Source organism: Aspergillus costaricaensis, assembly GCF_003184835.1.
Source record: "Aspergillus costaricaensis CBS 115574 unplaced genomic scaffold BO79scaffold_10, whole genome shotgun sequence".
Classification (NCBI taxonomy): domain Eukaryota; kingdom Fungi; phylum Ascomycota; class Eurotiomycetes; order Eurotiales; family Aspergillaceae; genus Aspergillus; species Aspergillus costaricensis.
Window position 1 is genome coordinate 906,134 of NW_020291810.1, and position 26,256 is coordinate 932,389.

At 37.6% G+C, this 26,256-nt stretch overlaps 3 protein-coding genes across 3 annotated transcripts; 2 read left to right on the top strand and 1 right to left on the bottom strand.

The window, feature by feature from the left end:
- The first annotated feature begins 1,201 nt into the window (after positions 1 to 1,201).
- On the top strand, positions 1,202 to 3,371 carry BO79DRAFT_208390 (MFS transporter). Its single transcript, XM_025682384.1, has 5 exons — positions 1,202 to 1,455; positions 1,601 to 1,979; positions 2,048 to 2,125; positions 2,196 to 2,547; positions 2,739 to 3,371. Exons 1-5 carry the CDS (start codon positions 1,235 to 1,237, stop codon positions 3,221 to 3,223), a joined length of 1,515 nt encoding a protein of 504 aa, XP_025541512.1. The 5' UTR covers positions 1,202 to 1,234; the 3' UTR covers positions 3,224 to 3,371.
- BO79DRAFT_170625 (MFS general substrate transporter) lies at positions 3,368 to 5,196 on the bottom strand. Its single transcript, XM_025679535.1, has 2 exons — positions 4,508 to 5,196; positions 3,368 to 4,452 (listed from the first exon to the last, which is right to left on the bottom strand). The coding sequence occupies exons 1-2, from the start codon at positions 5,092 to 5,094 to the stop codon at positions 3,522 to 3,524; spliced, it is 1,518 nt and encodes a 505-aa protein (XP_025541513.1). The 5' UTR covers positions 5,095 to 5,196; the 3' UTR covers positions 3,368 to 3,521.
- A 473-nt stretch (positions 5,197 to 5,669) lies between these two features.
- BO79DRAFT_244489 (acetyl-CoA synthetase-like protein) lies at positions 5,670 to 15,569 on the top strand. Its single transcript, XM_025685378.1, has 2 exons — positions 5,670 to 6,263; positions 6,320 to 15,569. The coding sequence occupies exons 1-2, from the start codon at positions 5,760 to 5,762 to the stop codon at positions 15,290 to 15,292; spliced, it is 9,477 nt and encodes a 3,158-aa protein (XP_025541514.1). The 5' UTR covers positions 5,670 to 5,759; the 3' UTR covers positions 15,293 to 15,569.
- The last annotated feature ends 10,687 nt before the right edge of the window (positions 15,570 to 26,256 follow it).

The window sequence follows — 26,256 nt, forward strand, 5'->3', positions numbered from 1 at the left end:
TTGTACAATAGAAGGTATTGGAAGCGCAGTAATCTATAATACAAAACGAAAAAAATACAAATTAAGCATGTATCACTACGGAGTATACGGATCCACAATCATTGCCTGGGCCGCGACCACATCCACACTGTATGCAAGAGCTATCGAGGGAAACAACCCCAGCCAATAGCGTATACCCCATACTAGAATTGGAGGCCACCGTTGTAGTATTGTTGCAACCAGCTAACTTCCGCGGTTCTCAGTGGATGAATTACCCGGCCTCGATACTTTTAGTAGATGAGGTTCGGTAGCACGTGCTAGTCTCATGCAAACAATGATTCGGAATGCGCTGATTATCACCAGGGAAAATGGAAAGACGGTCCAGACCCTGGGGGAGGGGCTTAGCTGAACCCTGGATACTTACGCCTAGACCAAAGCACGGAAGTGAACATGCTATAGTTCTTTTAGCGCCGTCGAAGCAAGATTTTTTTGGCTATGAGGGCGGGACCGCGCCGAGATGGGGAGAGGGAATCTGACCCGCACTGTATCTCATATTGTGAACGGGTTGCCCCAATAATGGCCAAGTCCCTATCTCCCTGCTTATGCAATGTAACTCAACTATCAACTAGGTAGTGCGGTGAACCAATCAGAGAGAAAATGTCGTGACCGCATAATAAGTACCCCAAGAGCCTAATAATATATTTAGACAGGGGTTGGTGTCTTGGAATGATCGTATCACATCGAACCCCAATTCCAATTAGGGGAGTGTAGTTCGACGCTAAGGAGCGATCCATGTCTGGTGGAGGAGCCGGATGCGATCCACAAACCGTAGGTCTTCCGGCGGGCGAGAGACGGGTTTCATGAATTTGGTAACAAAGCGACATTGAGGGCAACAATAATTAACGTGTGGGGTTTGAAAGAGTTAATCCATGTAGGCCATCGCAGGTAGGCCCAGTACAGCGTGTATACTCTCCGTGTCCCTCGCAACAAACCCTCCCAGAGCCATCTCAGGAAGAGCAGAAGATATAGATACGACTTGCCTGCATAAAGACCTATCTCACACACTTGGATAAGTAGTCAGTATGCAGACCCTTCGACCCTTAGGTGAGGTGAAGTGTCGAAGGGCAACAAAGCTAGCGGTCTCGCCGCCCCACCGGAAAGATATTTAAACACGCGGCGCTCCTGGGGATCTGAGTCAATTGATGATAGTACGTACACCAATTGCACGCCTATTTTCCCAACCCAAACCGTCGTTATGAACCTACCCGAAAGAGAAATGGTACAGTACGATTCGGCCGACCCTGCGGCACGGCCCTCTTCCACGCCTCCCAGAACTGTCGCGAGCGATATTGCGGCGGCGGCGAACCAAACAGAGATCGATTGGGAGGGTGACGCTGATCCCTCAAACCCCATGAACTGGAGCTCCTGGTATCGATGGTGCCATATCGTCGTAATATCGCTCCTCACCTTCGTCACGTAAGTACGAGCTTTGTTTGCTACTGATCCACGCGCCACCCGGGTCCCCACCCGCTACTGGATAGAAGGCCGCGGTTCGGCGGTTTCAATGTTGATCACGCTTGTACTCCGATTGTCTCTCCTGCGGCTGATGCTACCCCCCTAGGTCTCTGGGCTCCTCGATGCTGGCCCCTGCAGTCCCGGACGTTATGAGGTCTCTCGGCTCCGACAACGCAGAGTTGGAATCGTTTGTAGTATCAATCTATGTCATTGGATTCGCTTTAGGCCCGCTAATCGCTGCCCCCATGTCGGAGATATACGGGCGTAGCATAGTCTACCACCTGTCAAACGTGCTCTTCCTTGGTGCGACCATTGGTTGCGCTCTGAGCACGAATGTCGGAATGTTTCTCGCCTTCCGGTTAATCTCCGGCTGTGCTGGAGTGACACCCCTCGCCCTCGGAGGAGGCTCGATTGGGGACCTTATGGCTCCCGAGAAAATGGGAACTGCGATGGCAATTTGGGGGCTTGGCTCTCTAGTGGCCCCGGTAGAAGCATCCTTACTCTAAACTATTGTGTTCGCCATGTGACTGACTCTACTTTCGATGACTTGCAGGTTTTCGCCCCTATCGCTGGGGGGTATCTCAGTGAAGATGTTGGTTGGAGATGGATCTTCTGGGTCATAACTATTCCGGTAAGGGCTGTCTATAATCACGGATAGTCGCAGGGCTGATGAAAGACTAACACCACCTGGTTGTATCCAGATGGCCGTTTTGACGTTATTGTCACTTGTTATCCTTCGTGAAACGTATGCCCCCATACTGCTGGAACGAAAAGCACGGCGCCTACGAAGGGCGACGGGAAATCAGGATATCAGGCCACGGTCAGCTTCAATGATGTCACAACGTCAGGTGTTTTTTGATGCCCTTGTGCGTCCGTTAAAGATGCTCCTGACTTCCCCAGTTGTCATGACGCTTGCGTTTGACGTGGCTGTAGTCTATGGATACCAATATCTGGTCTTCACCACATTGTCATACATTTTTCAAGATGTGTACCACCTCTCGACTGGCCTGTCCGGTCTGGTTTACTTGGGGGACGGGATAGGAACAATATTAGGTATGATTGGACCCTATTTCCTTCCTACCCTGAGCATCTACTTTCGCTACCCCCCCTCATAACCGGTTCACCCCAGCCTTTCGATCTTCGATGCACCTGTAGCAAGCTTCCCATTCATACTTTCTGTGGACTATGCACACCCTGCCGTATTGCGGACAAGTAGCCATTTATATTGATGATTTCTGAAATAGGAATCTTCTCAATTGGCTATGCTTCTGACAAGGTTGCGGAGAGAAGGAAGGCAAGACTAGGTACGCCAGACGAAACTCTGCCACCGGAAAGCTGGCTATGGCCTATGGTACCAGCTAGCCTATTGACGCCAATCGGCCTCCTGTGGTACGGCTGGTCACTACAGACAGGGGTGTTCCCAGTCGTGCCTTTGGTGGGCCTCGGCGTGTTTGGCTTTGGCATGATGGGCATCTTCCAGCCGGTGCAGATCTATCTGGTAAATGCATTTCCAGTGCATTCGGCATCAGCTCTTGCAGCAAGCAACTTGCTGAGGAGTCTAGTGGGAGCACTGTTGCCTCTTGGAGGGGAGCGAATGTATGATGCCATGGGCCTTGGATGGGGGAATAGTCTACTGGCTTTTATTGCGTTGGCAATGGCACCAGTCCCATATATCTTGATGAGATTCGGGGAACGGATGAGAATGCGTGATAGAAATATAAATAAATGAAGGGACCTAGGTGTCAGGAGCGTGAATGCGACTGACACGGTAAAATCTTCGATTTGAGTGGACGGAAAGAGCATGCACAATACAGCCCAGAAGCGTTACGTCGCGTCGTTGAACTGATCATATAGACTAAATGAGATGAACTGACGAGGAATCTAAAAGAGATTGATGATGGCTTTTCCGTGGAAAATGCGAAATTACAGTATAACTTGACTGGAGACCTAATTTAGGGGACTTGGTATGAATGGTGTAGCACGGTATAGTGTACTGGCCTGAGTATCGCCTGTAGCATAAATACCAATTATAGTCTTGGTTCCTCGTCCATGATGCGAACGGCAGAAGTCAGACAGCTCGCAAAGAAAAACAAAACAGCAGCTAGGAGATAAGGTAGTCCAATCCAGAAGCCGTCCTGGTGCACCCCGCGTTTAAACGCACCCGCCAGGATGGGCCCTGAGACCATTGAACCGATACTCTGTGCTAGACCAATGGCCGTGTTCAGAACACCAACTTGAGATGGCAGCACCAGAGCTGTAGCCAAGCTTCTAAGTGCCGAATAATACCCCCAACCAAATGCAAGTAGACACACCCCGAATACAAACAGCGGCGGCTGGGTTGCGATGGCCATCAGCGCCATCCCTAGGGTTAGGATCCATGCACTCCACTGCACGACCCGAAGGTCGGTGAGAATCGGGGAAAATGACAGGTGTGTACGCAACCAGTCCGACAGTTTCGGCAACAAAACCAGGAGAGTAAGGAGGTTGATGAGACCCTTGACTGTGATGAGGTAGCTGGCCCCCGCAATGCTCCAGGAGAAGCGTCTCGAAGCATATTGGATTATCAACTGTAATGCCTGGCGACCAATACTGGATAGAAGGAAGGAGCATACTATGCAAATTAGGTTGACGCTCCTTGCATTGATGGTGACACCTCTGGCCTGATTCCACTGGTTGCGTAGCCTGCTCCTCAGGAGACGACCTAGTGAATATTGGGTCGGGCCGGAATAATCAGTATCCTCGTGTTCGTTGTCTTCACCATCCCCTCTTCCCTGGTCTACTGTTTTCTCTGGATTTGTCTCGGGCAACAGGGTCGTCCCAAGGAGACCCAATGACTGTGCGGCTAGACCGAACAGCGAAGGAACCCACGGGCTCCAGGACATCAAGAAGGCACTGAGGGGGGTAGCCAAAATCTCTCCTAGCAGCATTGCGGCAGCCAAGAGGAAAAAGATAGAGGCACTAGTTGTCCGGTTAGCAAGTCCATAGAAGCGCGGTGTACTGGTGGGTTGCAAACCGTTTGCTAACAGGCACCACATCGGTAATCATAGCGTAGGCCATGGCCGTTGATAGCTGAGGGCCCCCGCCCACTAGTTGAAAGATCGGGGTCACCCAGACAGTCCGCAGCGGGAGAACAGCACTGCACCAGCATACCACCCGGATGGCCAGTTCCTCCATCAACAGGCCGGTAAGACTGAGCAAGAGGACAGGTTTCCGGCCAACTCGGTCGGCCAGGATGCCATAGGGCAGGGCCAACAAGATGCCTGGTAGCTGGTCAAACATGTCTTTCCACCCGTTGACAAGGGCTAGTTCCGCTTGCACCTCCGGTGACTTGCATCCCCCTCTCACTTCCACGGTATGACTGTCTGCGCCGAACCGGCGACAAATGATGGACTCGAAAATGGAGATCTGAGGGGCATAAGAGAGATAATTGCCGAAATCAGCCGCCACCACTGAGGCGAAGATGAGTGGCAGGAGAAAATGCTGGGAGACTGATCCTAGGCTGGGGACTCTGGCAGTAGGTTGGTCACAATCAGAGGGGCCACCCGGCGGTAATAGTGGGGCACACTCTGAGGGCAACTCGGATGACGGTTGAGGAGCCATGATAGAAATGATGGGGTTTGAGGCAGATGTCAAATTGTGCTGGTTGACTGGCGATTCTTGTTCCGTTGTCTCAGGGGGTGGAGGAAGGCAGAGACGAGAAAGGCCTTGTCAGCGGAAAGCTGGAAAGTCACGTCCCCAGAGGCGAGACTCTACGGAGTAGCCGTCCGTACTTTTGGTCAATAATGGCGGCTAGGCAGCCTTATCGGACGGGGGAGCCCCCGGGATGCTCTTACTGGCTGATGCACCGGACCAGGCCGAGCATGATACCTAATACGAAGTACGAAGTTGCTACTAGGCGCCGGAACGCGGTGGACCCTGGCCCTGGATTTCACCGAGATACAACTGGTACCTGTTCTCACCGGGTTTTGTAAATTTCAATACGATCGGTATTGGAAAACATCAGGAAACCGCAAAGTTTCATTTCTTACCCTGCAGTATGATAACGAAGAAACTCACGACGAGCTAGCTACGGCCTCCGGTTTACCCCCCCACCCGCCGGCAGGGTTGACCAGGGGAGAAGGGCTTCTCCCCGACGGCTGCGCCGGTGTGGTGGTAATGCACAGAACCCCGGCGGGCAGCATTGAAAAGCTCACCCATGCCGGTGCTCAATCGACGTAGTGCAAGAATCCATCCAGGTCCAAGGAAGTCCAGAAATACATTCAAGCATGGCTAGCGAATTTTGGCAAAAATCATTTGCTGGCCTCGAGTCAACGCCATACCCAACCCTCCCTGCCGGTGACTATCAGCCTGTGCTACAGCGATGCATGGAACATGATCTCAGCGATAGTGTTAGCCGCGATGCTGAGCCTTGGGAATTAAACACCCAGCTTCACGCCTCATGGGCGGTGGTTCTCGCTCTATACGCCAATACCACCGATGTTGTATTTGGCACATCGGCGTACTATTTGGACCACAGCTCTCCCGGGACCGACGATGTCCCTCCACTGCAGACCATATGTGGTAGTTTGTTTCCGCTGAGAGTATCAGTCCAGTGGGACAACGAAATTGGGCCGTGGATGCGAGAAATTCGGGATCAAACAACCGCTGCAAAGGAATTTCTCCCCTGGGGCGGGCTTGACAAGATCCGATCCTGCAGTCCCGCTGCATTCGAAGCCTGCGACTTCCGCACACTTCTCTTGGTGCGAGATTCGGAATCACAAATACACAAGGTATGATACTCAGGATGCGTGTCTGTCATCGAGGAGTAATTAATGCCTGTTTCCAGAGAACCAACCACTTGCCCATTGAGGGACTCATTCAGGGGACGCAGGTGGCCCTCATCCTCGAGCTTTTCCGATCACGAGACCCACATTTCTCCCTGTCACTGCGGGCTTATTTTGATGACGGGGTTCTGGATGCGCCCCAAGTCCAGCGAATCCTCTTTCAGCTCACACATATTCTCAGTCAACTCGGTGACAACACCTGGACACAACATGATAAATGCATTGGTGATCTGGACAGGCTTTGTGAGGAAGACAAAAACTTGATTTGGAAGTGGAACGCTGCGGTGCCCAGGGAAAATACAGCCGGTGTCACCGACCTGTTTACGCAACAGGTGAAGAGACGAACAAGCCATCCCGCAGTGCATGCATGGGACGGGATCCTCAGTTACGCGCAGCTGGATGAAAAGTCCACGCAGCTGGCGCTGTGGTTGCTGGAAGCTGGTATCGCTGGTTCAAGCGGCATTGTCCCGGTGTGCTTCGATAAGACTATCTGGACTACAATCACCATCCTCGCCATTGCGAAAGCTGGGAGCATCTTCATCCTGCTAGATCCACATCAACCTCGTGGTCGACTGAGGGCTATCATGGGTCAAATCCAATCTCCTACCATCCTAGCAAGGCATGATACGGCAAAGCTGGCACAGACCCTAGCTCCGAACATCGTCGTCGTCGATGATTACCTACTGCTGTCGGGTGACCAGATCAAATTGAACGGAAAATCATCGATCCCCGTGCCAATCTCCCCCGCTGACCACCTTTACATTGTATTTACATCGGGAAGCACCGGGACCCCGAAGGGAGTCACAATTTCCCATGCCAACCTATGCTCTGCAGTTGGGCATCAGGCCAGAGCATTAGGCTTCGACACCGGTGTCCGAACCTTTGATTCCTCATCTTACAGCTTCGATGCGTATGTCTGTAACACATTCCACACCCTGCTCACAGGGGGCTGCTTGTGTGTCCCATCGGAGACAGCTCGCATTAACAGTTTACAGTCGGTCTTGCAAGAGATGCAGGTTGAGTTTGCACAGCTGACCCCCTCTACATCCCGGCTGTTGGATCCCAAGAATCTTCCTCGCTTGCGGACCCTTATATTAACGGGTGAAAAGATCAACCGCACCGTCATCGAACCATGGCTGGCAACCGCCGGGCGGGTGCGCGTTATCAACGCTTATGGCCCCTCTGAGTGCACTATCATGTGCGCAGCCAACCTGAATGTGGCCTCAGTGAAGGAAGCAGACAGTATTGGTTTTGGTTTAGGAGCCAATCTCTGGGTTGCTGACCTTCATGACATCACCCGCCTGGCCCCCGTCGGGGCCATCGGTGAACTCCTCATCGACGGCCCCATCATTGGGCAGGGATATCTCAACGATGCTAATAAAACGCGAGAGTCCCTGGTTCATGTTCCCGGGGGATATTTACCCGGGGTGGCCGTGGTGCCCACCAACAAGATCTTCCGTACACGGGACCTCGTGAGGTATAATTCAGATGGTTCGCTCTCGTTCATCGGTCGGGCGGACACCCAGATTAAGATCAATGGTCAACGCATCGAGATTGGCGAAGTGGAGTACCACTTAGGTCAATGCTTACCCGACGGGGTCCAGTCCGTTGTGGAAGTCGTGCAGTGGCCGTCCGGTCAGAAGCAGCTTTTGGCCTTCATCCATCATCTGCCAAATCAACCATCGCCCCAGAAAGCGCCGTCTCGGGTAGACTCTGTCACTGACTCGTCCCTAGCCAAGCTGATTCCAGCACTAGATGATCAGCTGTCCGAGCGTTTACCGCGGTCCATGATACCTTCCGCCTACTTCCCATTACAGACGATTCCAATGACTTCATCTGGGAAGACGGACCGAAGAAAGTTAAGGCTATTGGCCCAGGAGATGCCTCACAGGCTGCTTGATAGGCACATGGTATCTCGCGACGGTAAGGCGTCCCCTCGGGATGATGAGAAGCGACCCATGACCGCAGACGAAATGGCATTGCAGCGTTTGTGGATACAGGCCCTAAATATACATAATATATCCCTACCCTTGTCTGCAAATTTCTTTTCGCTTGGGGGGGACTCACTTGCGGCCATGCGTCTTGTATCCTTGATTAATCGCGAGGGATATGACGGAATAACTGTTGGCGACGTCTTCCAACACCCACGACTATCTGAACAAGCACTGCTACTGCAGCGGCGCGGCACAATTTCCGTTAACTCAAACGAGCATCCTTTTGAGCCGTTCACGTTACTGTTGGGTCCCAATCCTGACCCTGATAAGCTTGCGTCTCTTCTCGGTCATATTTCGCAGATGTGTCGTTGCCATGTGCGGGACATTGAGGATGTCTACCCTTGTGCGCCCATCCAGGAAGAGATGATAGTACTGGCGGCCCGGCGTCCCCAACAGTTTGTCACACAGGCTGTGGTTCCCATGCCCTTGAATGTTGACATGAATCGCTTCAGGGAAGCGTGGGAGAATGTTCTTGCGTCCACTCCAATAATTCGGACCCGAATTGTGGACTTGATGTCCATGGGAATCCAGCAAACGTTCGCCCAGGTCGTGCTCAAGGGGCCGGGGTTTGTTGTACCTTGGTCCCGATACAGTAATCTGCAAGAGTGCCTTCGATGTGAGCGAGGCTCGGGAATGGCGCTCGGGGAACCTCTCTTTCGCGTTGGGGTAGTTGATATCTGCGATGGGATCGACCGCCCTCTGTCCCAGATTCAGCTGGTCATGACAATGCACCATGCTCTTTACGATGGCTGGTTTCTGGACCTTTTGAGTGATTGTCTGACGCGCGAATATTCGGCCACCACAGAGCCTGTAGTACAGGAAGCTTTGGTTCCATACCAGCGGTTTATCCAGCACTTATTCGGCCCCGACTCTAATACACGTGCAGCCTCGGAGTTCTGGACACGCTACCTGAAGGGCGTGGAGGTGCATCAGTACCCCGCTGCCAGTAATGCAATCTACAGCCCGGATGCAACTGGGGCAGAGATGATTCCCGTCTCAGGGATTAATTGGGCTCAGACAAATGGAATCACCGCCAGCACTATCATACAAACCGCTTGGGGAGTAGTCTTATCCAAGCAATCTGGTAGCTGTGATATTGTGTTTGGTACCACGCTATTAGGAAGACAGATATCTATGCCCAACATCGACCGTGTCGCCGGTCCGACAATCGCAACAGTACCGGTTCGCATTGTGGTTGACTGGGAGGGGCAAACGCCACTAGACTTGTTACAGGCCACCCAGGCACAAACAGCTGAGATGATTCCATTCATGCATTTCGGGATACGCCGCATTCGTCAGTTGAGCTACGATGCACGCCGGGCCTGCCAATTTCGAACGTTTGTCGTGGTACAGCCGTCCACTCTTTCAAGGGCACCATCCAAATTGGCAGCCTGCATTGAGAAGCCATTTGATCTGGGGACGGGCCAGGATGACATTCACGCATTCAACACATATATCATCATGATAGATTGTCAACTGACCCAAGATGGCGTTAATATACGTGCTAGCTTCGACGAATCTGTTCTTCAGCGCCACCAGGTTCAATGCATGTTGGGGGACATGGAACGCATAATACATCTGCTTACTACAACGACTGGAACCTCGTCCCGTCTGTCACATATGGGGATACTTGCGGCTGAGGAGCTAAACGAGATCATAAACTATCGACAAACACATCGAAAAGCTCATTTTGTTGAGGTGGCTTCGCACCTCAAGGAATATCTATCGGCGGCCGTAGTGGACGTCGTGGTGGATGTTATGGAGATTCCGGGTATGTCTCCAGAGCTAGTTGCCTTCCTTTACCCAGCGGAAGGTAACGCAAATCTTTCACAATTGTCGCAGATCTTGTCGGAGGTGATGGAACATCTAGTGGCCACCGTTCCTTTACATATGCTGCCGACGAAGTTCCTCCCACTTCTCAGTTTCCCGGTCAATGGGTCAGGTGAGACTGACCATGAAATGCTACGACAAATTGCGTTAGAGACACCACCAGATCGCTTTCTTGATCGTGATTTATTACGGGTGACCAATCAGGACCACGACTATTCTCCATTGACGGAACCAGAGCTCTTGTTACAACGGCTGTGGGCGACGCTACTAGGACTTAGCGCCTCTTCAATCAGCAAGGCGTCTTCCTTCCTATCGCTCGGCGGAGACTCGCTGACAGCTATGAGGCTGGTCACACTAATCAGAGAAAAGGGCTACTCACTGACGGTGGCTGAAATTCTACGGAACCCTTGCCTGAGAGATATGGCAGCGAGGGCAATCCCAGAACCGCTATCTACGCAATCTTGCTTGCCTTCGGCCCCGGAACCGTTCTCTATGCTCGAAATGTACATTGATCGAAAGATCTTGGCGGAGGCCTGTCATCTCCAGCCGTGGGAGATTGAAGACGCATATCCCTGCTCTCCATTGCAGGAAGCCATGATGGCTCGTACCGTCCGACGACCCAAAGATTTTGTATCTCGGGGTTTGCACAATCTCCCCTATGATGTGGACATTGACCGCCTTAAATGGGCGTGGGAGCAAGTGGTTGCCGCTACCCCTATCCTTCGGTCCCGATTTATTGAAACAGCTGGACATGGTCTGATTCAGGTAGTTACGACTGCTGAAATGCCCTGGGTCGTATATAACAGTCTTACCGAGATACCGGAGCCCTCCCTCAAGCTTGGTGGGTCCCTGTTCGAGTTGGCCGCTATTAGAGGCCGGTCTGCATTGGGATCCGCCGGTTTGGGAGCTCCTGCTCTATTGATGACAATCCACCATGCTCTCTACGATCGATGGTCCGCATCATTGATCATGGATATGGTTGAAGCAGCCTATCGAGGGAACGCACCAACGACGGAGCTTGTTCCATACAATCGATTCATCAACTATCTTGTCCAAGAAGTCGACGACGGACGCTGTCGGGAATTCTGGACGACATATCTCGCGGACTGCAGTGCGCCTCAATTTCCTATCCTTCCCACCTCCAAGTACGAACCAACGGTTAATCAAGTTCAAAAGCGAATTATCAAAGGGGCCGCTTGGCCCAATGGTTTTACACCGGCAACAAGTTTGAAAGCAGCCTGGGCACTTATGGTTGCCCAGTACTCCAATTGCCCTGACGTTGTCTTTGGGCTTACGGTCATGGGCCGGCAGGCACCGCTGTCCGGGATAGAGCAGATCGCTGGGCCGACCCTTGCTACGGTACCTATCCGTATAGTAATTGACTGGACTTCAACAACAGTACAAGACCTGTTGAGTAATATCCAATCGATGGCCACGGAGATGATTCCATTTGAGCACTATGGCCTCGGTCGTCTACAAGGTCTCAATGCGGCCGCTCAGCAAGCATGTCGCTTCCAGTCACTCCTGGTTATTCAGCCAGGCGAGAATGGTGATCCGGAAGGGGGAATTCTCGGCGGGTTACAGGTAGACGACGAAGATGTCGAAGCTGATACTTATGCACTTGTACTGGAGTGTGTCCTACATAACCAATCCTCAGACGAACTCACAGTGAAACTCAATTATGACGACAGGGTGCTAGACGAGCTGCAGTCGGAGCGGATTTTGGCTCAGCTTGAGCACGTACTCAACCTGATGTCCGCATTGACTGATACTAAAAGCGACGTGAGGCTCGAGAATGTGGACTTATTATCCCAGCATGATCACCACGAACTCTGGTCATGGAACAAAGACGTCCCACACCGCGTGGAAGGGCGAGTTGACAACCATATTGCCAAGCGCGTGGCTGCGAATCCAGATGCCCCGGCAATATGCGCATGGGATGGTGAGTTTTGCTATGGCGAGCTTCTCAGCATGGCGCGCCAGGTAGCGTATTGGCTGGTGATCGAGCACGGGGTCGGTCCAGAGGTTGCTGTTCCCATTTGCTGTCCGAAAAGCCGCTGGACTCCTCTGGTAATGCTTGCAATAATAATAGCCGGAGGAGTTGTTGTGATGATGGACCCGTTTCAGCCGGCTGAACGGCTACGCTCCGTGACAAGCCAAGTCAACCCACGTCTAATTATAGCAGCCACTGCGACAAAAGCCATTGCCCAGAAGCTTGGTACCATGCCAGTGTATGTTGTCGACGAGGCATTCTTGAACAACCTGCCTCCGCTAAACTCCGATGATAACAACCACTGGATACCAAGTGTGTCAGGCGATAATGCCCTATATGTGACATTCACGTCTGGTAGTACTGGGACGCCCAAGGGAGCCGTAATCACACACGCCAACGCCTGCAGCGCGGTGGCTTATCAAATGTCACACTTCGGATATCAGGAATCTACTCGTGTTCTCGACCTATCGTCATATGGCTTTGATGTTGTCTGGCAACAGTTCCTCCATACCCTCGTTGGAGGCGGCTGTCTGTGCATTCCCTCTGAGGAGCAACGCCTAAATGACATCCCCTCCGCTATCACTGACCTACGTATCAACTATCTAGATAGCACACCCTCATTGGCTCGAACGTTGGACCCGAGCTCCTTTCCAAACATCAGAAGGGTTGTGCTTGGGGGTGAGCCAGTGAGAATAGATGACGTCACGAGGTGGGGCGCTGAGGTCGAAGTCATCAACTCATATGGTCCATCTGAGTGCACTATCTCTAGTACCATTGCTCTCTACGGAAGGGACTTCGATACAAGCGTCAATCTGGGGCGACCGTACGGGTTGAATGGCTGGATTGCCAGCTGCTTGCAGCCAACTAAGCTAGCTCCAATAGGAGCCGTCGGCGAGTTGGTACTTGAGGGCCCTCTGGTTGGAAGAGGATACTTACACAATCCGGAGAAGACCGCAACCGTGTTTATCTCGAACCCAACCTGGCTACTTCAAGGCGATGTGAATAGAGGCATTCCGGGAAGACGCGGTAGATTGTACCGGACAGGCGACCTAGTGAAATACGATAGTCAAGGAAGACTGCAGTTCGTTGGACGATTGGATACGCAAGTCAAAATCCGCGGCCAGCGTGTGGAGCTGGAAGAGATTGAATACCATGTCTCCCGGTTGCTCCATCCCTTACCGTGCAATGCTGTTGTAGAAGTCATCGAGGTGTCCACAGTGGGACAGCCGCATCAAAAGTCACAGAGACTCACGGTGTTCCTTTCACTCAGTAAGCGGACACCTGCCGTTGGAGGTGCTTTGAATGAGATGGCGACGGCGTCACTGCCTAGTTCTTACGAGCTAGCCCGTGGACTTGCAAAATCCCTCCCATCGTACCTGGTCCCTGCTGCTTTCATCGTAATAGAGCAGATCCCCATGTCTTCATCAGGCAAAGCTGACCGCCGACGGTTGCGCGAGCTGGGGAGGCAATACTACATGGAGCAGTCGCAGGGCGACAATCACGTGATAGACCCTGTCAATGAGGCGGAGAGTTTCATGAGGGGGCTGTGGGCGGACGTTTTGGGCATCCCGGCCGATAGGATCGGACGCCAGGACAGCTTCCTCGATCTCGGAGGTGACTCCTTAACTGCTATTCGCCTCGTGGGGGCTGCCCGCAAACATAACCTGCCCCTGTCGGTGTCAATTGTCTTTCAATATTCGCAGTTGGACCGTATGGTAAGCATACTATCCAGGGCCGCTAAGAACGAGCCACCCAATGAACACCCGGATTGCAAGGAAAATTCCTCGAGCCATACACGTGTTGAATGGCTGCCAGACGCAACTCAAGTCGCTCAATCCCTCTCCCTTCCTCAGAGTGCAATATCCGATATACTTCCAGTCACGGAGTTTCAGCGCTATGCCATTTCATGCGCCTTTGCAACGCCCCGAACGGAGTGGAACTATTTCGCCATACCCTTCCAGCATCCCGTGGACATTGCCAGATTGAGGGAGGCATGTCGGCAGCTGGTCCTTTCTCTGGATATCTTACGCTCTGTATTCATGTCACACGGTCTAGAGGGTCATTATGTCCAGGTCATCCTCCGCACTTCGGACCCCCGGGTCCATGTTATCAATGTGTCTGGAGAACCGCTGAAGGAGACATGCGATAGGATTTGCCTGAAAGATCTCAGTCAGCCAATATCACCGGGGTCTCCCTTCGTGGGCTTTTACATCCTGCACCAAGAGAACACTGGAGTTGCCCATCTGATAATCAGTATATCACATGCCCTCTATGATGGGCTCAGTCTTGCGCTTATGATGGATCAGCTTGCAGCACTCTACGATTGCCGTCCTCCTGCGCCAAAAATTCAGTTTTCATCGTTCATCGAGCATTCTCTTTGCTCACAAGGACGCTTTGATGCATCTTGTGCGCATTGGCAAGCTCTTCTGCAAGATGCGCCTGTTCCAACTCAGGTCATCGAGGGCTGCAATTTGGAAATCCGACCTGGCAGGCGCTCCCAATTTTCACGAGAGGTTGTCTTCTCCCGTTCCCTAAAGGGTATCACGGTAGCAACCGTTTTTGCAGCGGCCTGGGGTGTTGCCATGGCCCGGGCACTTCAGAAGGAGGACATCGTTTTTGGCCGTGCTGTCTCTGGTCGATCATCAGATCATGGCCTGGTCGTCGGGCCCTGTTTGAATCTGGTACCGGTTCGCATGCAATTTGCGACTAACTTTGCTTCTATGACACGCGCGACATTGGACCCATTGCCCATTATTCAGTCTTTGCAGTCGCAATTCGTGAGTTGCATTCCCCATGAGACTATCGGACTCTTTGACATCGTACAACAATGTACTTCCTGGCCTGACAGTGGAGCGTCATTTGGCTCTGTATTCTACTTCCAGAATATAGAAGATACGCCGCATTTTCACATCGCTGACCAAGAGGTCCCCTTCGTCCCTCTTCGCCTCGATCGGCAAGACCCGCCGGAGCCCCCACGCTTGGATGTCCACCCTCATGGAAATGGGAAGTATACATTGCAGCTATCGGTACATGAACGCGCCGTGGGAAGTGAAGGTATATGGTCCACTATCCTTGATCAAATGGAATGGTTTCTGGGAAGCATTCCAACAGAGCCCCACACACCGGCCAGTGAGAAGCCGTTAGGCATTGCCAAGTGAAGCGAAATCGGCTGTCCAGCGCATATACGAAATCTCATTCCACCTTGGAAGACGGGGTGTTGAACTAGAGCTCCATGAGAGCCTTTAGCATATGCTCAACAGGAAATGAAGGAACGGCGTGCTTAGCACGCTACCAACGTGACAATGAAGTCTTTTCAAGTCATGGTACATATATACCCTGAGTATTCATTGGTCAGTGATAAATGACTGTGGTGGTGAAGTAAGCCTAAATGATTGCTCCAACTACGCAGAGATAAGCAGGGACAATGGTGGCTACCGTCCAGTAAAGTTGTAGATACGATTATCCACTGATTGTGAATTTTGTAACTATTGGACTACTTAAATCTGTGCACTCATATTTTCATTGCATTAGTCAGTAGTTCATGTAGCATCTTTTAATAATAAATACTGTTGGTATGTCTGACTCTATACTTCTACAAACATATACGACCAAAGGGTGTGGAGAATAGGACTTCCTATCCGCTCAGCCAAGATTGAGCCACATGCTGTCGGGTTAGTATTTAGTTGTGACCGTACCATTAGATGGTATAATAAAAGAAAGGGAAAATATGAGAGAATAAAGTGTTAGGAAACAAACATATATAATTTAAAGGATAACCAGTTAAAATCAAGCCATATTGAGTATGTTACTAATTTATTGTAATAGGCAGTCTCGGACAGAGGTTATCTTATCAGTACTACTGATTTATCGGCCATTCTAATATTATTACTGTCTGTCAAACTCCCAGCACTGCAGCAGAAAGGGCCAGAAAGTCTAAACTAGAAATCCATGGGCATAAACTCATTAACTATTGTTGAAGCAGTAATATTGGTAGGCTTGGTCGTATGACTGGATCGTGCTAGTGCTGTTACTAAGTAACTATCTCTTCCACGCACGCCTGGCTGCGTCACGTAGTAGTGCTTAGATAGAGATAGTATACTATGAGTACCGGATATATATCTCCGTCTCTTTCAACCGAGAACCACAGCAAACTTTGAGCTGCTCCATGAATCGATGGTTACTAGTAAGTCCTTCAATGAGACATGATGATTAGAACAGGCTGCCGCAATAGTAGGAAGAAGAGAACTCTGCTAAATTGACCAAAGTCAGGATCAAACCAAGGGAGCTAAATACAATCTCCCCGAAACATAAAATACAGCATCTGATGGAAACATAAACGTCATTAGTTTTATTCTATGTATAAATCCTTATTTATTATAATATCAAGTATTACTAGTCTTTTTTATACCACGAGCTGGTAATACAGCCAGCTTACTCTGCTGATAAATCCAAAATCTAAAAATTATAAATATAACAGGCATGGAGATCATGATAATTATAATATATTTTAATAAAATATTTACTTACTGTATACTAAGATTAACTATTATCTGCTGTAAGAATAACAGGAAAATATAGTCTATTACTGACTAGAGAATAGTATTTATTATAATAATAGATATAGTCCTGATCTTATTAATACTCTGTCATGAATTGTAAAAAAATTTATTTATAAAATAAGATAATAATTAATAATATAATTAAAGTACTATAAGAAGATATATAGAATACTGAATCTAACTAGAATACTAGCTATTATTAAAGCTATTTAATAGATTTTATTAGTATATCTAGTTTAATTAAATTTGATTTAATTAGTATTACCTATATAATGACCAGGAATCAAAATATTTATTAGAATATATTAATTATAAATATAATAGTACCAATAATCACAGCTGAAAGATATTATTTAGGAATAAGCTTATTTTTATTAGCTACTAGCTTATATTTATATAATTCTTATAAATAAAGAATAAAAATATCTATGACCAGCTTTTTTATAATAAAATTAATAAAAATAAGTTTTTTTATATCCAGGCTTATTCTATATATATTATTAAAGATAGAGTGGCTATACCTGACTATTATACCTTAACTGTAATCTGACTGTTAACCAGCAGTCAGGTTAAGATATATAATTTACTTTAACTATATAATTAAGATCAGGTTAAGATTAAGAAATAATTATTAATTATTCTTAATCTCAGATTAGGAAGGTCAGGTATAGCAGGTAGATTAATAATTATAAATTAATTAATAATTTTTATAGATTCTTTATAATAGTATTTTATTACTAGTAATATAATTTAAAATACAGTGTTCTAAGTAGTTTTATATTATTTATTAATAATTAGTTTATATTATTAGCTAGTAAATATTAATATAGATAATTAAATAAATTCTATATTAGATTTTTATAGAAAACTCTAAATAATAAACAGTAATTATATACTTAAACTAGAATACTAATAATTTTAGAATAATTATTATTTATTTTATTCTTTATATTGTCCAGGTCTATAATTATAATAATAAAAAAATCTTATAATTTGAGTATTTATCTGTATCTAGATATATATAATATTAGTAATTTAAAATAAAAATAAATTTTCTAATAATTTATCTTTTAGATTATTATTAAGATTATCTATATTTTTATAATTATTAATATATAATATTACTGTTAACTTCTTATCCTTTTTATTATTAACTATAAATATAATATTAAGATTAAAATATTAGAAATATTCTGATATTTTTTATTTATAATAAAATAATTAGTATATATCTAGAGTATAAATATTTTAATAATCTCTAAGAGTAAATAACTCTGGTAGTAGTTAGTAATAAATATTTTAAAAATTATTAAATAAATATTTAATATTAATATTATTAATTATAATTATTAGGAAGTCCCTAGCCATGCAGTAGAAAATAAAAAATTAATTATAATATAATTTCTAATAAATAAGAATATTAGTATATCCTATAATTTCTATAAGAATTTTAATATATTCTAGTATATTTAATTTTTAAAAGATTATTTTTAATATATTTTTAATATTAAGATAGGCCTTGAATTCCTTAAAAATTTTATTAAAATATAAAAGCTTCTAATATTTTAAGATATTATAAAAAATCTTATCCAAGCTTAAGAATATATTAAAGACTGTAAATAATATATTAATAATAAGATTCTATTAATAATAATAATTAAATATTTTCTTAAAAATAGTTTAATATTATTAATACTAATTAATATTATTATCTAGCTAGATATTTTTCTTGAATTTTTTAAGCTTTAATATAGAATTAAGAATAATTATAATTATATAAATATAGTTTTCAGGTCTGTAAATATAATTATAATATTTTTAAAATTTTTTATATATTTTTTTTAAGTTTTAAAGGATCTCCTGCTTCCAGGATACCTGTTTTTATATTAATTAATTAATAAATTAATTAAGATAATTAAATAGATTATTATAAATATTATAAATTTTATAAACTATAGGGCTCCTGTTCTCTGACAGATATAAGATAAAAAAAATAAATATAAAAATTTAAAAAAATATTTTAAATACTTTTATTTTATTAAAATAAAAAAAATAGTTAATATTATCCTGCTTCCAGTATTAGATAAAATCCTTAATATATTAATATAATTTAAATATATAATAAATTATTAAATAAATTAAGTTCTATTAAATTTTATAGTTAAGGAGAAGAAAATATACTAATTAAAATTTTAATAATTAAATAAACTAGAATTTCTTCTAATATTAGAGACTAGTATTTATAAACTGTATAATTTTTTAAATCTATAATTAAATATTTAATTATTATAAAATAATTTAATTTAATTAATTTTTTAAGTATCTTCTGTAAAAGCCTTCTGTAATATAATATAAAAAATTTCTATATAAGATTTTTATAAAAAATATCTAAAAATCTTTTATTTAAATCTTTTAAAAGACTCTAGTATATACCTTCTTAATTATTTAGAAGATACTAAAAGAAATTTTAAATTATTTATTATTATTTTTTTATATATAATTAACAACTTTATTTATAGTCTTAATTTAGAGTTTCTAAAGAAAGATATTAATAAAAAGTTAAATAATATAAGTAAAACATGGAATATAATACTAGTTTTAAATTATAATTATAAAATTAGAGTTTATTAGAATCTTATAAAATTAAAGATAATTATTAAATTAATTTTAGAGATTAAATATAATAATACTGAATATAATATTATTATTATTAATATTATTAGTAGTTATATCTAACAGCCAGTAGGTTAGTTAATATTTTTATAAAATTTTTATAATTATTTTAATTAGATTTTTACTAGTATAAGTTCCTGACACTAGTTAAAATCTTAATAATATCTTATAATAATCTAGATTTTTTATTAAAAAATATTTAATTAAAGCAAGAAATACTTTTTAATCTAGATTAATCTAATAGTTAATAGTAATTAATATTTATCCTGTTTCTGAAAATCTTGATAATAACTAGATATATATTTAATTTAATAATTTTAATAGATATTCTATAATCTATATTTAATTAAATATATTAGACTTTTAGAAGAATATAAGAAAGATAAGATTAATTATTTATTAAAATTAAATATACTCAGTAGTTTAAAAAAAAGATAATAAATAATAATAAAATATAGAATTTAATTATAAAAATCTTATTTATTATAATCTGTGGGGGCCTAGTAGCTTAAATAAAAATAATATTTTAAAATAAATACTAATAAAAAAATAATTAATATTAATATACTTATAATAAGCCTGCGGTGAGTATTTATTTAATTATTTATTTAAAAAAAAATTAAAGATTTCTATTTCTTACAGCTTTTATAGAAATAATAACTTATAAAATTAATTCTAGAATTATTAATTTCTAGATACTGTAATATATATAAGTATAAAATATAATAAATATAAGAGATTTTATCTGGAAATAATATATTTTTTAAAAAAATTATTTATATTATTACTGTCTTTTCCTAACTAAAATAAAATAATAATTTTAAGACTTATAAATAAGTCTTGTTAAATAAGATTATTTATTATTATTTATAAAAAATAAAAGTCTTTTTCTAAAAAGCTAGATATAAGATAATTTTATAATTTTTTATAATATATTTAATATCAAAATTAGAAAGGCTAGTAGAATTAATTAAAGAATTTATTTTAATATATAAATTATTATATTCTTTTATTATCTGAAAAGCAGAGATAGAGGATTTAATAGAATTCTTTAAAAATAAATTAGATAAATATAATTAATTTATGATATTAAATCTAGTTATATATAATATAAAAAAAATAAATAAAAAAAATTTTTATAAAGTATTATAATAAAACTTATATAATTATATATTATTAAATAAAAATATATTAATTAAGTTAACTGTATAGTTAGTATTATACTATAATTATAAATTAATTTAGTTATATTATATTATATATAATATTTATATAAACTATTATTATATATTTATTTAATTTTTTATTATCTAGATCTTACCTGACAGAATAATATTTATTTCTAATTTTTCTTTTTTTCTTTTTTTCTTTTTTATTTTTATTTTTATTTTTTTTATTTTTCTTCTTCTTATCTTCTTTTCTTTCTCTTTCTATTAATTTATTTATTTTATTTATATTATATTCTATTTTTATAATAGCCCCTGTCTTAGACAAATTATTTTTATATTTCTATAATAATAAATTAAATTAAGAATTTTTAAAAAGATAAAATTCCTAGCTCTATAAAGTATTTTTAGAACTTTTTAATTAATCTTTAACTAGATATTAATTTAGAAAGAGATTATAATAATAAGTCTATTAAATTTAATCTAGAAAAGACTAAAAGAATCTCTAATATATATTAAATCTGGATATTATAAATAAATAAAAATTATAACTATAATCAGAACTAGTTATATCTTTCTAAACAGAACTTTAAAAATTATATTTATATCTAGAAAAATCCTAGAGCTAGTATAGAATCAGACTTAATTAAATTTAGAAATTAATACAGATTAATAAAGTAAAAAAATAAAAAAATATTTATAATCTTTTAATAAAAATAAATTAGATTAGTAAATAGGCGACCACCTTATCTATTTTATATAATAAATAAAAAATAAGAATATAAAATCTAATAATAGAATATTTTATAACTGAAATATTTTAGTTAAGAATATAAACTAGACTATATAAACTTTAAAAAAAATTTTTATTAAAATATATTCTTCTAGCTAGATTAATAATTTTATAAGTAGTATTATTATTTTTAAAATTATTAAAGATAAATTATACTTCTATAAATACTAGCTGTAAAAGACTAATATAAAACTTTTTTTAATATTAATAATTAAAAAATATTTAGATAAATTAGTAGAGGGGGCCTGCTACTTTAAATATTTTTAAAAAAATATTAAAGTCTCTTATTACTAAAAAAGATGAGATTATAAAAAAATATTTTAATAAAAAATTTAAAGAAATAATAAACTAACTAAATAATAAAAATATAGATAATATTTTATAAGAATTAAAGAAAATAACAGACTCTAGTATTTTTTATAATAAAATTAATTTTAATATATTCTAGATAAATAATATACTAATATTAAAATAAAAAATTAAACTTAAACTAAAATCTGACTAGTATAAATCTTCTGAAATATACTGGAAGATTATATATATTAATATAATTTTATATTTTATATAAAAAAAGAAAAAGACAGAATAAGTCTATTTAAATAATAAAAATAATAATAATAAAGTAGAAAAGAAGAATTTCTAGCTTATTAAAGATATTAATAATATTATTTTTAAAAAGAATATTTAAAAAGAATATTTATTAATTTTTTTAAAAATTATGAGATTCCTGCAATTATAGTACTAATTATTAAGATATTTATAAAATTTATTTCTGAAAATATAGCTTATCTATAGTAATAATAAAAATAAATAAATAATAAAAACTTCTAGATTAACTGTATTAAAGAGAAATTAGTAATAATTAATATTAAAAACCTGGAATAATCTTATATATCTAATATAATTTAAAATTTATATCTTAAATTCTAGCAGGTCTTTACTATATAGAAGCTATAATATATTTAATTTAATAATAAAACTTATAATATTATTCTGGCAGATATAATAAATTTAAAAAAAATTATTAAAATTATTAAATTTATTCTAATAATAAATTAGTTTTCTAGAAGAATCTTATATTAGATAAATTTAATTAATATTTAATAAATAATTTATTACAAGTACTAGTAAATACAGAATAATTTAGAAATTAATATTAAATTAATATTAGTTATTATTCTCTCCTATTTAATTAAATAATAGATAACTGAGTTGGAGAATATAATTAATAAATTAAAGATATTAATATATTTTAGTAATAATTATATACAGGAAAAAAGTTCTGTATTTATTAAAAAATATTTAATAAAAAATAATAAAATTTTTTAATCTGATTTTAATAATTATTATATTATTATATTAATTATATATTAGATTTTAGAAGTAAAACATAGCCTGTTAATAATCTTTTAATAATATAAAAAAAATATTTAAATAAATATAAAATTATTAATTATATTTTATTTAACTACTTCTTTGAGCTGAAAAAGTATTTTAACTTAGTTATAATTAATAAAATCTATTATTTATATAATATAAACTTAGGTATATTACTTATAATTCATTAATTATAAAATATTTTTAATTTTTTATATAATTATTATACTATTTTTTAATATCTATAATACAGATTTCTTAGACTATTTCTGATTACTGTTATTTAATAAAATAATTTTATTAAATTAAAGTCCTGAGATACTTATTTCTTAAGATAAATATTTATTATTATTAATTATTAAATTTTTTTTATAAATATATTCTCCTGCAGGTAATTAATAACTAAATTAATATTATTTAAATAAGATATTTATTTAAATACTTAATAATTAGAAGAAGTATAACCTCAGTAATATTAATTAATTTAGATTAGATTATTAAATATAATATTTTATTTATTATTAAGAAGATTTTCAAAGTCCTGTTTACTAAGAAGAAAAAGAATATATATATTATTTATTAAAATAAAAATAAAAAATTTTAATACTAAATAACTGTGATCTGAATATCTCAAGATTTAGATAAATAATATAAAATCTTTACTAATTAGTTTTGGAAGTATTATAATTTAATTTTATTATATTAAAATTTCTTGTTATAATTAAAGATATTAAAAAATATATTATTATAATAAAAAAAAAGCTTTTAATTTTAATATTTTTTTAAATATTTAAATATAAGCAGGTTGTGACCAAAATAAATAATATTAAAATTTTTTATTATAAACTTATAAAGTCCCTAGAAATAATAGAAAATATAGATTATTTTTAGATTATTATTTACTAGTTTTAGAGTGGGCAATGGCCAGGTCAGGTCAGGTTATCAGCAATTCTTATACCTGACTGTCAGATTAATAGTCAGGTTAAGAGAATTCTTATACCTGACCGTGGTACAGCTAAAATTAGAATAATTAATTATTTTAACTAGTCTTAGCGCCAAGACCTGTCCATTATACTTATTTAAATATTAGTATAATTAAGATATATTTAAATTAATCTCTATTTAACTTATCTTTTTATATCTTTGTCTATAAATATATTAAAATTAATATTTATAATTTATTAAACCTGTATAATAAAGGCAGGAGGACTATTTTTATATATTATTAATTTAATAAATTTAAGATAATCTCTAGTATTAGTTAAAATTAATTTTTCTAATCTGAATTCTGTTTATTATATAAAATATTTATATTATATATATATATATACAGTTCTATTCTGATAGTACATATTTTATATAATATTTTTTATATTATATAAGTAATTTACTTAACTTATTATAGGTTTTATATAATTTTTTAATTTATAATAATTAAAATATACTTTTAACAAGTATTAAGAGTCTTTGAAGTAAGTATTATAAATTAAATTTATTCTAAATATTTATCTTATTAAATAGTATTTTTTTTTTATAAATTAAAATATTAAATTTATATTATTCTAGCTACCAGCAGTTCTGATTATAAAATATAATTTTTAATATAGTTTAAAAAAATTAGTTAATATTGTATTACTTATATTTTCTAAGTTATTATTATTAATCTGGCTAAGTTTCTGGGAGGCCTTATTAAAAATATATTTATATATTATAAAATATTCTAATTTCCAGATTAATTACTTATATATTATTTCTAATAAATAGTACTTAGTAGTTACCAGTTATAATAATATTAAATTATATAATATTAAATCTACTAAACTTAATTTAGTCATGGTCTTCGACGGCTATATAAATAATATAATTAATATTATATTTTACTGTAAGAAGAAATAAATAATTACTAGTTTAAAAAATAATATAATTAAAATCTAGAATATTTATACAGGCAGCCTGCAGTATAATTATATATATAAAGCTTTAATTAATAATATTATAATTTATTCTAATCAAGGTGAGCTTATTAATATATTTAAATTTAAGATCTGGATAAAAATATTTATATTTATTAACTGATTTCTAAGAATAATGTTGTTATTTATAATATTAATATTATAAATAATAAATTCTTGCTCTGTACTGGAAATAAGAAAATAAAAAAAATATTTACTGCTTATTTTTATTACTAATTTTGAATAATTAATTTATAAAGTAATATCTATATCTGGTATATTATTTAAGATACTGAGATAATATATATTTTTTTAATATATATTTTTTATTTATATAAGAATTATCTTATCTATATTTTATTCTTCCTAGATTAGAAGTATCTTATAATATTTTAATAGGATAATATATATTAATGTATAGAAAGTAAAGACTTTTTATAAAAGACTTATATAATTAATTTAATAATAAAATATTAGTTTATTTATTTTTAACTAAATATATACTGTTATTAGGAAAGTTTAGTATTTATTTTTTATATTTTTTTTCTAGTAGTTTTTTTATTTTTATCTATAGTTTTTTTACCTGTTTTCTTATTCTAGAAAGTCTTGTTTTTAATAACCTTACTTTTAGTAATCTTATTTAAAATATTAGTTAAAGTTTCTTTAATTAGTAAGATCCTGGTAGAGATATTTTTTTTATATAAGATTTATTAATATCTTAATTTTCTATTTTTATATTAATATTTTTTTTTTAGATTATATTTTGCATCTTCTAGTAGAATTATAATTATATTTAGAATTTTTTCTAGATTATTAATATTATCTTTCTACTTTTTATTAATATTTTTAAAGTATAGTAACTGTTTATTTCTGATAATTTAATAGTTAGTTTTAATAAAATCTTTTTTTAGTTCTAGTAAGAAGAACAGTGAGAATAATATATTTATTATTATTTTTAGAAAAGTCTTTTAGATTACTCAGTTATTTAATATAATTTAAAAAGAATTAGATACTTGATAATTAAAGACTTATATTATCTGTATTTATTCTACTTTATTTATCTAGTTGATTACTTGTTTAATTATAGCTTAAATAAGAATTATTAAGAAGAGATAGATATTCTTATAATATTTTTATAGATTTAATCCAGCAGAATTTATTATATATAATATTATAAATATTATATTAGAATTATATTTTTTATTAAAGCTAGTTACTAATTTATAATATTTTTTATTATTTAAGTTACTATATAATATTATACAATTAAATCTTGTAGATTTTAATATTATATATATATAAACTTTCTTTTCAGAAAAAAAGATCCAGATTAATATTTTTTTTTTCTGTATAAGAATCTGATTATATAAAATTTTAATTATAAACTATATTTTAGATAATTTCTTGAATATACTGGTTAATTTTATTATATTCTATTTAAAATTACTCTCAGATAGTTTTATAAGTTATTAATAAAATTATTATATTTTATTATTTTTAATTATTATTTCTTGTTTCTTGAGCTTTGCTAGAAAAGTTAAGATTAAATTTTTTTTTTTATAATATTAATATTTTTTATTATATTCTTTACAGTTACTAGAA